General features: G+C 44.1%; 1 protein-coding gene across 2 annotated transcripts in view; it reads left to right on the top strand.

Moving 5' to 3' along the window:
- Nucleotides 1-15,850, top strand: part of LOC125464659 (GAS2-like protein 2A) — a 104,784-nt gene that overhangs the window by 26,549 nt on the left and 62,385 nt on the right. For both annotated transcript variants that reach the window (XM_048557316.2, XM_048557318.2), the window contains exons 2-3: nt 8,378-8,619; nt 14,037-14,144. In XM_048557316.2, the coding sequence (XP_048413273.1) occupies nt 8,378-8,619; nt 14,037-14,144 (350 nt within the window). The remainder of the gene's footprint in view (nt 1-8,377; nt 8,620-14,036; nt 14,145-15,850) is intronic.

Raw genomic sequence — 15,850 nt, 5'->3', positions numbered from 1 at the left:
TCGTCAGATGGATGGGTGATTGTCGCAAAAGCTGAGAAGGTACCTCAAAATTCCTCAAGGGTCATTCCCCTAATCAAATAGATATTCAATTTTTGGAACAGTTGAAAGGGATAGTCTCTCTGAGGAAAATGGAAAGGCTAGTCAAATATTGCTCTTTTGGAACGATTCTTATGTTAGGCAGTGTTTGACAAGATTTAATAGAATTATAGTCATAGAGGATCTCCTGTCAGATGCATAGACAGGCGACTCTGCGTCAGTGAGTGTAAGTTTAGAACAGTCTGTTGCTTTTCTGGTGCTGGGATTAAATGTTTCAAGCATATTGTTAAAAGTGTGATTGAGAAGCCAGAAATTATTGTACATCTTGGTGGGAATGGCATTTTTAGGGAAAAGATTAAAGTGCTAGAGAATGCATTTAAGAGGTTAGGTAGATGATTAAAAATACAACCTTAAAAATATTAATTTCTGGCTTACTCCCAAAGCCAAACTCAAACAAGGGAAGGAGCAAAGGTTAAAGGAGATAAATCAATGGCTGAAGAGCTGGTGTATTGTTCAGGGTTTTGGATAGTTAGAATGAATTTTGGGGTAGAAAAGACCTGTTCAAAGAGGATGGGTCTAACCTAAACTGGAAAGGGACTAATATCTTAGCAGGTGTTTAAGAGGCGTCTGGATGGTTACATGGACAGGGAGGGAATAGAGGGGTACAGAATGAATAAAGGCGGAAGGTTTGTTTTTTAGTGCAGTCAGGGCATGATGATCAGCATAGGCTTGGAGGGCCGAAGTATCCTGTTCCCTTCGGTCTTTGTTCAGGGAGATTTGTTTATTCTGTTAAGGGAAACGCTATACTGATAGAGAAGGTGAGTGGAGGAATTCTGATTAGGAGTGTAAATGTTAGGATCGATGGTGTAGGCTGTGAAGGTGAGGAGAGCACGTCACTTAGAAAAGAAAAACAGGAGAGAATCAGAGTATGTAGTAACTCTGAAGAAGTAAATTGCATTCATTTCAATGCAAGGGGTCTTGCAGAAAGGCTGATGAACTCAGGGCATATTTGAGGAAATGGGGTTGGGATGTCATAGCCATTACAGAAACTAGGTTGAGAGATGGACAAGACTGGCAGCTCAATGTTCCAGGTTTTAGATGCTGTAGGAAGGATAGAAAAGGAGGCAAGAAAGGAGTTGGGGTGGGGGGGGGGTGGCACTTTTGATTAAGGAATAATATTACTGTTGTGACTAGGGAAGATATTTCTGAAATAAAATCCAGTGAAAATATATTGGTAGAAATTACAAATAAGAAAGGAAAGTTGGGATTGTACTATAGGCTCCTCAATAGTGAGAGAGAAATTGAAAAACAAATATGTAGGGACATCTCAGATATATGAAAGTGTAATAAAGTTGTAACAGTGTTTTCAAACATTGACTGGGACAACCATACTGTTAAAGGTTTGGATAGTGAAGAATTTGTCAAATATGTTCAAGAAAATTTTCTTTATCAATATGTGGATGCTCTCACTAGAAAAGAAACAAGACTAGATTTATTTTGGGCAATAAGGCAGGGCAGGTGACTGAAGTAAAACTTTGGGTCTGGTGATCATAATTATATTAGTTTCAAAATGGTTATGGAAAAGGGTAATCCTTCCATAAAAGTTAAAGGCTTTAACTGGAGTAAAGCCAATTTTAATGATATGAGACAAGAACTTTCAAAAGTTGATTGGAGTAGTAAAAGGATGTCTTGTAAGTGGGAGGCATTCAGGAGTGCGATGAAGAGAGTTCCGAGGCATTTTGTTTCCTGTTAGAGTGAAGGGTAAGGCTGGTAAGAGTCGGGAACAATAGATGAATAAAGATATTGAGGTTCCAGTCAAGTATGAAAGAGAACTTGTTTTAGATACAGACAACTTGATTCAAATGAATCTCTCAATCAATTTAAAGAGTGCAGGGGCATTCTTAAAGAGCGAAATCAGGAAGGCAAATATAGCTTTGGCAGATAAGGTTGAGAATGATTCGAAGAGATTCTACAAATGCATTAAGCGTGAGAGGATAACTAGAGAGAGGGTTGGGCCTCTTAAAAATCAAGGAGGTTGTCTTTGTGTTGAGGGTGGCTAATGCGGTACCTTTGTTTAAGAAACATGGAAAGGTGAAACTGGGGAACTATTGACCTTCGGTTGCGGATAAATTATTGGAGATGATTTATAAAAGATAGGATTTCTGGATCTTTAGAGAGGCAGAAATTGATTAGGGATAGTCATCACGATTTGTGTGAGGAAAATCGTGTCTCACAAACTTGATTGAATTTTTTGAGGAAGTTACCAGAAAGGTGGTTGATGGTGTTTATTTGGATTTTAGTAAAGCCTTTAACAGGGTTCCACACAGTAGACTAATTAGTAAAGTTGGGTCACATGGGATTCAGGATGAGCTTTCCAATTGGACACATAATTAGCTTAATGCCAGGAGACAGAGAGTAATGGTGGAGGGTTGGTTTTTGGACTGGAGGCCTATGACCAGCAGTGTTCCACAGGGATTGGTTCTGGGTTCTCTTTTGTTTGTCATTTATATAAATGATTTGAATGAGAATATAGAAGGCACGGTTAGTAAGCTTGCGGATGACACCAAAATTGGTGGCATTGTAGACAGTGAAGAAGGTTTTCTAAGATTATGAAGGGATCTCGATCAATGGGTTGAAAAATGGCAAATGGAGTTCAATCTGGATAAATGTGAAGTATTGCATTTTGGTTCAACACACAAGGGTAGGGCTTATACGCTTAATGGTAGGGCCATGGGTAGTGTTGTGGAACAGAGGGACCTAGGGGAGCAGGTATATAATTCTTTAAAGTTTGCATCACATATAGAGAGGGTGGTTGAAAAGGCATTTTGCATGCTTGTCTTTATTGCTGAGTCCTTTGAGGATAGGAGTTGAGACGTTATGTTGAGGTTGTACAGAACATTGGTGAGGCCCCTACTGGAATACTGTGTCCCGTTCTGATTGCCTAGTTACAGGAAGGATATTACGAGTTGGAGAGGGTTCGGAAGAGAATTACCAGGATGTTGCCGGGTATGGAAGGTTAGAGGTAATTTCTTCCCTTTTTCACTGGAGCATAGGAGATTGAGAGGCGATCTTATAGAAGTTTATAAAATAATGAGAGGTACAGATAGAGTTAATGGTCGTTGCCTCTTCCCTAAGATGGGAAATGTCAGGACCAGGGAACACATTTTTAAAGTAAGGGGAGGGAGATGTAAAGAAAAGACAAAAGAGTCAAATTTTTACACAGAAGGTGGTTCACGTGGAGTGAATTTCCTGATGAAATAGTGGATGTGGGTACAATTACAACACTTAAAAATCATTTGGACGGATATATGAATAGGAAAGGTTCGGCAGGATACCGGCCAGAAGTAGACAAGTGGGACTAGTTTTAGTTTGGGATTATGCTCAGCATGGAATGTTTAGACTGAAGGGTCTGTTTCCGTGCTGTATTCCTCTATAAGAGATGGTGGTGTAGTAGAAAGCCCATTGGACTAGCTATCCAAACCTTCAGGCTAACGTTTTGGGGATTGGGGTTAGATTCCCACCATGGCAGGTAGTGAAATTTGAACTCAGTGACAACCTGAAATTAAAAGTGAGTGTAATTGTCAATTGCTCATCTGATTCCCTGATGCCCCTTAGGGAGGTAAATCTGCCATCCTGGCCTAAATGTGAGTCCAGACCCCAGTAAAGTGGTTGACTTCTAACTAGCAAGCCACTAGTCAAAGGGCACTTAGAGATGGGAAATAATTGCTGGCACAGTCAATGTATATCCACAACCCATGAACAAATACAAGAGGTAGAGATACATTGGATCTGTCCTTTAGATCCCCAACTTCATTCTATCTCAGAAGTAAACAAACAATTTGAAGTATAGAGATAACATGGTATGAAGCTGGAGGAACACAGCAGGCCAAGCAGCGTCAGAGGAGCAGGAAAGCTTGACATTTCACGTCGGGACCCTTCTTCAGACATTCAGACCAAACATTTTCTGAAGAAGGGTCTAGGCCCGAAACGTCAGCCTTCCTGTTCCTCTGATGCTGCTTGGCCTGCCATGTTTATCCAGCTCCACACCTTGTTATCTCAGATTCTCCAGCATCCGCAGTTCCCACTATCTCTGTTACAGTTTGAAGTATAATTGTTTATGAGCATTGATATTTCTAATGCCTTCCCATGACTTGGAGGCCAACAGTTTATCCATTGTCATCGCTACACTGTTTATTGTTTATAAATACAAATATCTTACATTCACATGAAGACAATCTCGACCCCCCCCCACCTTTTTAAACTTTTAACCTTTAGCCGCCGAGTTTTTTGTTGTGCAGTATTCGGACCAGGTCATACAGTGCCCTTCATTCTTCCATCCTACCCCAAATTAAAGAGACAACGCGTGATAATCTTAGGAAAGTCGTTATTTCTCACACTACCTGCACCAAAGTGACCAGCAAACCAGCGTTTTGGCGTTGATGTTCATTCCACCGTCCCCCCATCCCCAGGAGACTGCCCAACAACAAACTGAGGGGTTAGATGCTGAAAATAGACACACTCCTAACCCACTGCTATCATTTTCCTGGCAGTAGGTTATGGGAGCTGCAAGTGTCCTGTACTGGAGAGGCAGGGCACTTCATAATCACAGTTAAAGCAGGCTCAAGCCTGATGTGAAGTCGGGATGGGAGCTCTGGCTAACTGTGTTTTGTATCACATTGCAGGAGGAGTATTTGGAATAGCAGCGATCCCCTTCCCACTGTCCACTTCCACTACCAAATCTTTGAAGAATCTTTGGCTTCCTTCTGCCTTTCGCTTCGACACCTCTTTTTTCCCAACTGTGCCACCTAGTCAGACACAATATATGCTCTCCATCGTACTATAAACCTTGATTTAAATCACCCTCTGACATGTAAAGTTTGAGCTTGTTCAGTTTATATTGGACCTCTCTGTTCTCATGCAGTGGCGATCCAAAGAATAAATCACGTTTATGGGTAACAGTTCTGCAGGTCAATACCGGGGGAGCTGAATAGCTTTGGGCAGGGAGGGACTAAGCTGATCCTTCCTCTACCCTTTGCAGAAGACCTGGATTGTCCACACCCTTCAGGAAGTTTTCCCGTATCGTTCCCACCCTCAGTCTCGGGTGGCACCCCGAAAACCGTGGATCAAAGGCCACTCTGGAGGCTTGAGCCACAGAATGTAGGGAACTGCTGTACTATCAATGGTGCTGAGCTCAGATGAGATTTAGGCTGGACTCCTAGCTATCCCTTCTGGTGGTCACCAAAGATCATACAACACTGCATAGACCTTCTTGTGGCGCAGTGATAGTGTCCCTATCACTGTGCCAGGGGATCCAGGTTCAAGTCCCAGCTGCTCCAGACATGTGCAATAACATTCCTGAACTGATTGGTTAGAAAATGTCTACCAATAAGGGCAGAGGTAACCCATTCAACTCTTGAGCCTGCTCCATCGGTCAGTACGACCATGGCTAGCCTGTTTGTGTTTTGAATTCCCCGTTTGCATGCATCCTCGATGTTTTTTGATTCTCTTGCCTAGCGACGAGTCGAGCCACTTCTGTCTTCAAAATATTTAATGACCCCGCCTCCACAGCCCTCTGAAGACATTTCCTGTGCGAGAGAGGCTTCTACTTCTCAGTCTCCGGCCTCAAACAGCGCCACCACCCCCCTCCCCAAGTTCTGCATGAGGAGACATCCTTCTCACATTGCCAAGAACATTCATGACCTCATGTTATTTAATTAAGTCACCACTCACTCGTCTAAATCCTGGTGGAAACAAGCCTGGTCTGCCCGACCTATGTATTTTCTAACCTAATCTGGTTGCGAGATGTTATCAGACTTCTGGAGCAATTGAGACTTGAAGCTGGGCCACCTGGCTCAGAGGTTGGGGCACTACCAATGCAGCCTTTAGTCTGCCCAACCTATCCTTATAAATGTCCTTCCTTAAATAAGACCAAAACTGCACGCAGGATTTGTGATGTGGTTTCCCCAATGCCTGGTATTATTGAAGCATAACATATTTACTTTTACAACAGCAAAGTGTGAATGTTGCAAACCTGAAATTTAAAACAAACAGCAAGTACTGGAGAAACTCAGCAGGTCAGGCCACATCTGGAGAGCGGGAGAAACAGGGTTAATGTTTTTGGGTCTCCTTATCCTTTATGTCCCTCCCCACTTATAATTAACAATAGCATCCTGTTAGATTTCTGCTGTACCTACATACACTCCTATGTGACTTGTACATGAGAACACCTCTGCACCTTGGAATTCAGTAGCTCTTCCCTGTTTAGGTAGTTCTCGGCCTTTTTACTTCCTTGGGTCAAAGCGAACAGTGACATTCGATCATACAGTGTGGAACCAGACCCTTCGGCCCAACCAGTTCATGCCGACCTCAATACCAAACTAAACCAGTTCCACCAGCCTGTACTTGGCCCATATCACTCCAAACATTCCCTGCACATGTGCTTACCCAAATGTCTTTTAAATGCCGTAACTTTATCTGCATACACCTCTTCCTCTGGAAGTTTATTCCACACATGAGCCACTCACTGTGTACAAAAAGAAATCACCTCATCTTTTTAAATCTGTGTCCTCCCACCTTAAAGATATGCCCCCATGAGGCTATTGCCGAGACGTCGTTCAGATGTTTCGTCACCGTGCTTGTTGACTTCATCAGTGAGGCCTCCGATGAAGTGACGTTGTTCTACTCTGCTTGGAATTTATACAGTCCGGCCCGTTATTGTGAGTGCCGTCATTTCCGGCTTTGATCTGTATGGGTTTGTACGTGGGGCCCAGTTCTGTATGTTTGTTGATAGAAGCATCGAGAGCATGTCAGAACTGACAACAAGATTCCTCAGACCATGAGGAATCATGGTGGCCCCCACAGCCACTCTATGACAAACATTTACAAGGATTAAAGACCCCATTCCCACAACATGCAGAACGAACGTGGTTTACAATGACCGCCACAAACGTTACATCGGACATACAGGAAGGAAACTAGCCATCAGAATACACGAACATCAGTCAGCAGCAAAACGGCGCGATCAACTCTCCTTAATATCTGTACATTCAAACAATGAAGGCCATCAGTTTAACTGGGATAACGTAACCATAGTAGCCCAAGCCAAACATAGACACGCACGGGGATCCCTTGAGGCATGGTTTTCCTCCCATAATGCAATCAACAAACATATACAATTGGACTCTTCATATAAATCCACACAGATCAAAACTGGCAATGACAGGACCGGACAGTATAAATTCCAAGTGGAGTATCGCTTCATTGGAGGCCTCACTGAGGATGTTACCCAGTATGGTGACAAAATTTGTAGCTCAGGTTGAGGTTCTGGATGTGAGTTTGCTCGCTGAGCTGGAAGGTTAGTTTTCAGACGTTTCGTCACCATTCTAGGTAACATTCTAGGAAATGACATCACCAACCCAAGGAAACCTAACCAGATAAATAGAAAGCGGGACATAACACCAGCGCTTCGTCGGAGGCTGACTGATGATGTTACCTAGAATGGTGACGAAACGTCTGAATGAGTGCAAGCCAGCTCGGTGAGCAAGTCAACAACCACATCCACAACCCGAGCTACAGACCTTCACCAATACTTTAAATGTATCCCCTAGTTTTGAACTCCCCCACCTTTGTGAAAAAACTTTTGCTGTTCACCTTATCTAATCCCCCCATGATTTTATAAACTTCTACAAGGTCACTGTTAATCTTCTTCTCTGCAGTGTAAAACGTCCCATCCTATCGGCCGTTCTATATAACTCAAACCCTCCATTCCCAGCAATATCCCACTAAATCTTTTCAAATTTCTCCCTAGCTTACTAATGTCGTTCCTGTAACTAAGTGACCGAACTGGACACAGTACTCTAGAAGAGGCCTCCCAACATCTATACATCCTCAATAGAACTCCTATGCTGACAGGTCCGAGCAATGAAGGCAAGTGTGCTAAACACCTTCTTAATCACACTGCCTCTGTGAGACACAAACTTTGAAGAATAATGGACCTGAACCTCTAGGTCTCTCTGTTGCACAACACTGCCCAAGACCCTACTTTTAATTGAATAATCTTGTCTTTGTTTGTTTTACCAGAGCATAATACTTCTCATTGATTTAAACTCGATTTACAACTCTTCATTGGAGTTTGAATGGGATTGAATTGGGAACCTCCATTTCTATTACGACTGGATCACGATGAATTCTTTATTGACTGTAGAGTGCTTTGGGATTGAGCACGTGCTCTGAGTTCACAGCAGGCACTGTATAAATGCAGGTCATCCTTTGTCAATACGTTCCCAGTGTATTGTCTCCCGATCTTTATGGGTCTGACTGCCGGCTCTCCTCCCATTTGCAGATGTGTTGATGTTTGAGACAGAGGACCTGGTGTTGAGGAAAAACGAGAAAAACTTTGTGCTGTGCCTGCTGGAGGTGGCGAGGAGAGCTTCCAAATTTGGGATGTTGGCCCCGGTCCTCATTCAGATGGAGGAACAGATTGAGGAAGAGATCCGGGAGGAGATGGATCTGCCATCAGAGATCATCCCTCCAAAACCCAAACCACAGAAAGAGCTGTGTGATTTCAGGAACTTGGATGAAATGGTGAGTATGCCAGCAACTGCACTCTTGCTGTTCTACACAGAGACACAAGTATTCCTCATAGAATCCAATCAGGGAACAATAGACCCGTTCTGCTCATCTACTTTATTCATTCACGGGATGAGGACTTCACTGGCCAGGCAGCATTTATTGTCCATCCCTAATTGCCCAGAGGGCAGTTAAGAGACAAGCACATTGCTGTGGGTCTGGAGTCCCATGTAGGCCAGACCAGGTCAGGATGGCAGTTACCTTCCCTAAAGGACATTAGTGAACCTGGTGGGTTTTTCCGACAATCAACAATGGATTCACACTCACTAGTAGATTCTTAATTCCAGTTTTTTAAAAAAATTGAATTCAAATTCCACCACCTGCCATGGTGGGATTCGAGCCTGGGTCCCCAGAACTTTACCTGGATGAATAGTCTAGCGATAATACCACCAAGCCTCCCGCTAATTACTAACTAATTACTAATTGCTAACGCTTTGAAAGAACTATCCACTTAGTCTACCAACCCCTGGCCGTACACATGTTTCTCTCAGTTGTGTTTCTCATTCCTGTTTTTCCAAACGTTATCATTGAAACTTTCTTTTGATTACATTCCAAAAAAATACTGCCCGACAAAGAATGCTCCTCAGTTGCCAACGATCCTAAATCTCCAGGCTCTGGTGACCAACCCTACTGCCACTGGAAACATTTTACTGCATTTGAGAAGGATATGAAGGCTTTAGAAAGAGTCCAGAGGAAATTTCGAAGAATGGTTCCACGTATGAGGACCGCAGTTACTTGGAGAGATTAGTGAGACCAGGTTCTGCTCTTACCTGTCTCGCTGCTGTCTGTTATTGGATGGCCTTTGCTAAAGGTTACCTTCTGTCAACGTTGGGCAAGGATGGCTTGGGATTAGGATGAGAATTACATGTGCTCTTCCTTTGGTAAATAGCTGCCCAGATTGACATGCTCAGGAAGGGTGCGGCTGGGTACAGAATGTCGGACTTTACCCCGAGGTGTGTATGTAACTACAGCCTGATAGAAGCTGAATGTGAACCAGCACCAGGAATATCTACCCAAACAGGGAATAGGTGTGGTGGCACTGTATCCCAACAAGAGACAGCCAAGGTGGCACTGTATCCCAACAAGAGACAGCCAAGGTGGCACTGTATCCCAACAAGAAACAGCCAAGGTGGTACTGTATCCCAACAAGAGACAGCCAAGGTGGCACTGTATCCCAATAGAGGACAGTTATAGTGGAACACTTCTCCAGTAAGAAACAGTGACGGTGGCATTGTACTCCAGGAGGAATAACACCCTAAGGAAGTGTAGTCAAACATGAGATAGTAATTGAGAGTCTGGACCCCAAACCCAGCTTCACTGCCCTCACCGAGCCCACCCTGCATTGATCTCTACCTCCTTGTGCGTGAGCAGTCTTCATAGAAAGTCAGCTGGGGGTTGAGAAGGACAAATTGGGTTGAATCAAACAACAGGAATGTTTTCTCTGATTTTCTTATGCTGCCATTGACCTTTTCGTTGTATCGCCCGGTCCCTTTGATATTCCCGCAAAGCCACGCAAGCTCACATCTTGAAGAGACCAGTTCTAGTGCAGGCCCTATAGGTCTCCCGTGTGGTCTGGACTGTGCTGATGTATGACCCTGTGCCTGTTACAGAGGTTGGATACCTTGATTGGAGGAAGAAAGCCCATTTGATATGTTGGGTATTCGTAATCCCGAAAAATCTCTAGTGGAGCGTTTCCCATTTTCCATTCATATAAATAAGTTGAACATTGACCCATGAGGAAGTTACTGAAATCTGTAATAATAGGCTGTGAGCATGGCAAACACCACTAATAGGAGACTCCTGCTGTTTAAAACAACAAATTGTGAAGCAGTGCTTACAGGAATCAAGAACTCTGCAATGAATCTATGGGTAAGATTCTTTAATCAAAAGAGAGATCTGTGGTGAGTATTGATGTTTAAAGTGGATAGAGATTAAAATAATTGTAAAGTGGTAAATGGTATTTTGGATTTTAAACAAAAAGTACAATACAAAAACAGCGAGTTAATGTTCAATGATAACAAAGTGTAGAGCTGGATGAACACAGCAGGCCAAGCAACATCTCAGGAGCAGGAAGGCTGACGTTTTGGGCCCAGTCCGTCCTCTGATGCTGCTCGGCCTGCAGTGTTCATCCAGCTCTGCACCTTGTTACCTCAGATTCTCCAGCATCTGCAGTTCCTACTATCTTGAGTTAATGTTCAATTTGTACAAATCTCTGATTGGGCCGCAATAGGAGCTCTTTGTACAGTTTGAAGCTTCCCATTAAATAGGATCCACAATTAAAACTGTTGTAACGGGCATGAAATTCAAGCTAAAGTAATGGAACAGAGGGAATGAACAGGAACAGGAAGGGACCATTCACCTCATTGAGCTGTTCTATCTTTCACTTAGATCATGGCTAATCTGTATCTTGACTCCATTGACACTCCTTGTTTCTGCAAACCATAATGTCCTTCTCTGAACAAAAATCCACCAACCATAATTTTGACATTTTCAAACAATCTAGAAATTGTGCCTACATACTTTTGTATCGAAGTTGGCATTGTAATTGGCGAAATATAAATTTTTCATTATACTCATTAAGTATATGTGACAGTAAAGGCTATTCTAGTCAATCCACAGACAACAGCGATTTTTGGTAGACAATTCTGAATTTTCACTCGCTTTTGTGAATTTATGAACACCCTGAGACCAATTTTAATGTTATGTCTTATTGTTTTGAGCTACCTTGACATTCTCCATAAACTTAAGTTGTTTCCAAATCTCTACTTCTCAAAATCTTGCTTCAAGCCCCATCGTCCATTGATCTTCTTAAATTGACTTTTTAAAAAAAACATTGCATTTAAATCTCTCCATCCCCTAACCCCCTGTCTAAAACTGTAACCTCCCTCAACCTTGTAGCCTCCTCCTGAACTCTCCATTGCAAATTCCAGCCCATTTCCATCTTTAAATCACTTTGCACAAATATCTCTGCCTCTAATGAGACCCTTGGGCATGCATCTTTTTCCACATTCCCTGAAAATCTTGACAGTGCACATCTAATCTCCAATGTGACATGGATCGCTCCCTTGTTTTGATGTAGACGTCAATAAGATCCAGCCTCTCATGATGGCAAAAGACACCGTCACTCTCACAGCGAGTAGTGAGATGGCAGGATTAGTGAGTCTTCACACCGAGTCACAATTCTGTCAAAGCAACTTCAGAACCTGTTCTGTTCCCAAACTTGATGTCATGAAGATTTTTCTGGTCAATTCTATGACCTACTTTTCTAACTGACCTGCTCAGAGACGTTATTACACACCTCTGGAGCGGGTGGGACTTAATCCCAGGCCTTCCAGTACAAGGGTAGGGACACTACCATTGTACCACAAGAGGGTCCCTGTTGATGTCTTGATTTCTTTTTGTATTTAACCTATTTTTCTAATCGGCCTGTTCAGAGATGTTACTGACATAGTTTTAAAGTGAAAGGAGGTAGATATAGGGGAGACATCAGAGGTAGGTTCTTTACTCAGACAGTGGTAGTGGCGTGGAATGCATTGCTGGAGAGGGTCATGGACTTGGCCTCATTAGGGGCATTTAAGCGGCTATTAGATAGGCATATGAATGATAGTATAAGGTAGCGGTGGAGATTGGATAGACCTCAGCTTTGGGGTAAAAGTTCAGCACAACATCGTGGGCCAAAGGGCCTGTACTGTGCTATAGTGTTCTATACACCTCTGGAGCAGGTGAGACTTGAATCCAGGCCTCTCAGTACAAGGGTAGAACTGCTACTATTGTACCATAAGAGGGCCCTTGTTGATGTCATGTTTTTTTTAAATTTCATTTAACGGTTTTTCTAATCAACCCGTTCAGAGATGTTATTACACACCTCTGGAGGAATCGATATCGTGTAATTTCAATAACCCGATCAATTTCAGTTGGAAGCAGTTCTGTCCCATTAGGCTGACATTCAGAAGGGCTTTGGACCTAAATGAACTTTGCCACATCCGAATAGTGGCAACAAATTTATCGTTGAAGTCCATCACTAAGCATGACCATAGTCCCAGAAGACCATAGACCATTACAGCGAGAGACGGTGAGATTTACCTGAGGGCTGAGGGTGAAAACGCTAGAACTTCCCGTTAACCTTCGCATGTGGGAGAATTGAACCCATGCGGTTGGTATTACTCTCCAGGGCAAACCAGCTGTCCAGCTAACCAACTCCCACCTAACCAGCCCTGCATGGCTGAGAGAGTGAGGAGGAGCATCCTCACAGAAAGAGTAGAATGTAGTCCTCAGCAAGCACTGTACACCTTCCTAATGTTGTGCCCCTTGATTGGGTAGAGAGGGCCTTTGAATGGCAGGACTGTGCATGATGATGTGACTCCCCTAATCGCTGCTCATTAAATACCAGCGGGGGCAGACTGAGGCCCTTCGATAGCCGTGGATCAGGATCTCAATCCAGCTCTGGGTGGGAAAACTGTCCAAGAGCCTTTCCACCCCTTACTTAATTCGGTGGAGACGGGAAGTCAATGGGGTCCCCCATCTCACACTTCCTTGCTGGTAGGGAGCACTGACGTCAGTCCTAAGCCTCTCAGCTACCTCTATATCTGCTGTGTGTTAGAGCTGGAGAGTTTGTTTCTGAGCCCAAACACCATGGTTTCAAAAGCGCCACACTTGACACCTGAGCACATCACCCAAGCTGGCCATCCAGTGTTAAACCACTGCAAGTGGCTTCTGTCAGGAGAGAAGTTACATGTTTTACACTCATTTACAGGGGAGAGTGTCACTGACTAGGCCAGCATTTATTGGCCATCCCTAATTGCCCAGAGGGCATTATGATTCCACCGCATTTCTGTGAGCCTGGAGTCATATGTAGGCCAGACCAGATGAGAATGGCAGTTTTCCTTCCCTAAGGGACATTAGAGAACCAGATTGGAATTTCCGAAGATCAACAGTGGTCGTCATTAGACTCTTAATTCCGGATTTATTTTTACTGAACTCAAGTTGCACCACCTGCTGTGGTGGGATTCGAGCCCAGGTCCGCAATACATATCCTGGGGTCTCTGGACTCACAGTCTAGCGATTGATGCCACTAGGCCGTCACCTGCCACATTACTTGAGATACTCTCTCTCTCGGTCTCTCGCTGTCTCTCTCTCGCTCTCTCTCGCTCTCTCTGCCCTCTGGCTGCGAAGGACACCAAAGGGAGTCCTGGCTGACATCACTAAAACAGCTGATCCAGTCACTGATTTCATCTCCCAGATTGCCATTGGCTGCTGCATTTCCTGCATTACAACAGCACGTCAAAAAAAACATCATCTCGGATGTTTTGGAACATTCTGAAGTTGTGAAGGGCTCTGTTTGCTTACCTGTGTCTTTTTTTTCAATTTGGCAGGTACGTTACTTAGTGAGCCGCTGTACCTGCCCCGATCAGTTTCCCATGGTAAAAGTCTCCGAAGGGAAATACAAAGTGGGCGACTCCAACACTTTGATTTTTGTGAGGGTGAGTGGCAGCAGATTTCCAGGTTTTGTTTTAGTTTGGCAAGGGCCCATCTGCGCGAACCGATTTTTGCCCCATTTTTCAGTCCTATCTTCTATCCTCAGCCGTGGAGAGGAATTCACAAACAAAAAGCGTTTCTGAAATCCACCATTTCCCCACAGACCCAAGTGCAGGGCAAGCCTGGAACAGCTGAAAATGTGCCTGATGTGGACTAAAGAACAATTTTAAACCTAAAAACCAGTTTATGATTTCCTCGTTGTCTCCGGGCAAGAGGATCATTCACAGTTTAGAAGGGATGTGTTCATAGAATCATAGAATCTCTACAGTGTGGAAGCAGGCCACTCGGCCCATCGAGGCCACACTGACCCTCTGAAGACCATCCCAGCTAGACCCACCCACCCCCACCCTATCCCTGTAACCCTGCATGGCTATCCCATCCCATGGATAACCCACCTAGACTGCACTTTAATTGTGCATTCATTTGGAGAAGAGTCCACTCATCGGGTTGGAATTGATGAAAGGCCCCAGTTTATCTCCTGGGATGGTGCTGGTGAGGTTAGCATTCATTGCCCATCCCTAGTTGCCCAGAGAAAGTGGTGGTGAGCTTGTCTCTGCTCAGCATCCGTTAACACAGCTGAGTGGCATTCTACGCCAGCTGAGGGCAGGCCACTGTCAAACCCGTTTCATGGTTTTGTTCAGTATATTTGATCACGGGTGCCACTAACTAAGCCAGTAATTATTGCCCATCCCTAATTGCTCAGTGGGCAGCTAAGAGTCAACCACATTGCTGTGGGTCTGGAGTCACATGTAGGCCAGACCAGGTAAGGATGGCAGATTCCTTCCCTAAAGGGCATTAGTGAACCAGCTTTTTATGACATTTGACAAAGGGTTACCATTAGCCTTTGAATTTCATGTTCTTATTGAATTCAACTTCCACTAATTGCCATCGAATCCTGACAGTGCAGAAACAGGCCGTTTGGCCCATCAAGTCCACACCAACTCTCCGAAGAGCATCCCGTTCACTCTCACCCCTCTATCCTATCCCTGCATTTCCCATGGCTAATTCACCTAAATTGTACATCCCTGGATGCGATGTACAATTTAGGTGAATTAGCCATGGGAAATGCAGGGATAGGATCCACCCTAAACGGCACGTCTTTGGACTGTGGGAGAAAACCCACGCAGACACAGGGGAGAACGTGCAAACTCCACACAGACAGCTGCCCGAGGGTGGATGTGAACCCGGGTCCCTGGCGCAGTGAGGCAGCAGTGCTAGCCACTGAGCCACCGTGCCATCCCAAATAGGTACCTGTAGGTCAAATCACAAGAGCTTTTGTGTAGATTCTTCATAAGAGTCATTCTCTACAGTCAAACATGATCTGAGGTCATTTCATACCTTGCCTGCCCTCTGTTTGACCATCACTGTTTGCCAACCCACATTGGCACTCGGAGTGAAAATCCCACCACGTTGTGATTCTGGTGTTTGCATCCCTTCGAGACATCGATTCTCCACGCCTCGGAAAGCTTTTATAAACATACAACTCGTTAGCATCAAGAATGTGAGAACTGGGTGAGGCACAAACTTTAGACAGTGACTAGCCGTCCAGTTTGCATCATTTACACCCACGCTGCGATACAAATCTGCAAATGACGCTTCATCATTGGCTGTACAAACGCACCAGCGCTAACGTTGCGAAAAGACATTGGGT

The sequence above is a fragment of the Stegostoma tigrinum genome, chromosome 27, assembly GCF_030684315.1.
Source record: "Stegostoma tigrinum isolate sSteTig4 chromosome 27, sSteTig4.hap1, whole genome shotgun sequence".
NCBI lineage: Eukaryota > Metazoa > Chordata > Chondrichthyes > Orectolobiformes > Stegostomatidae > Stegostoma > Stegostoma tigrinum.
This window is presented reverse-complemented; position numbering and strand designations above follow the sequence as displayed.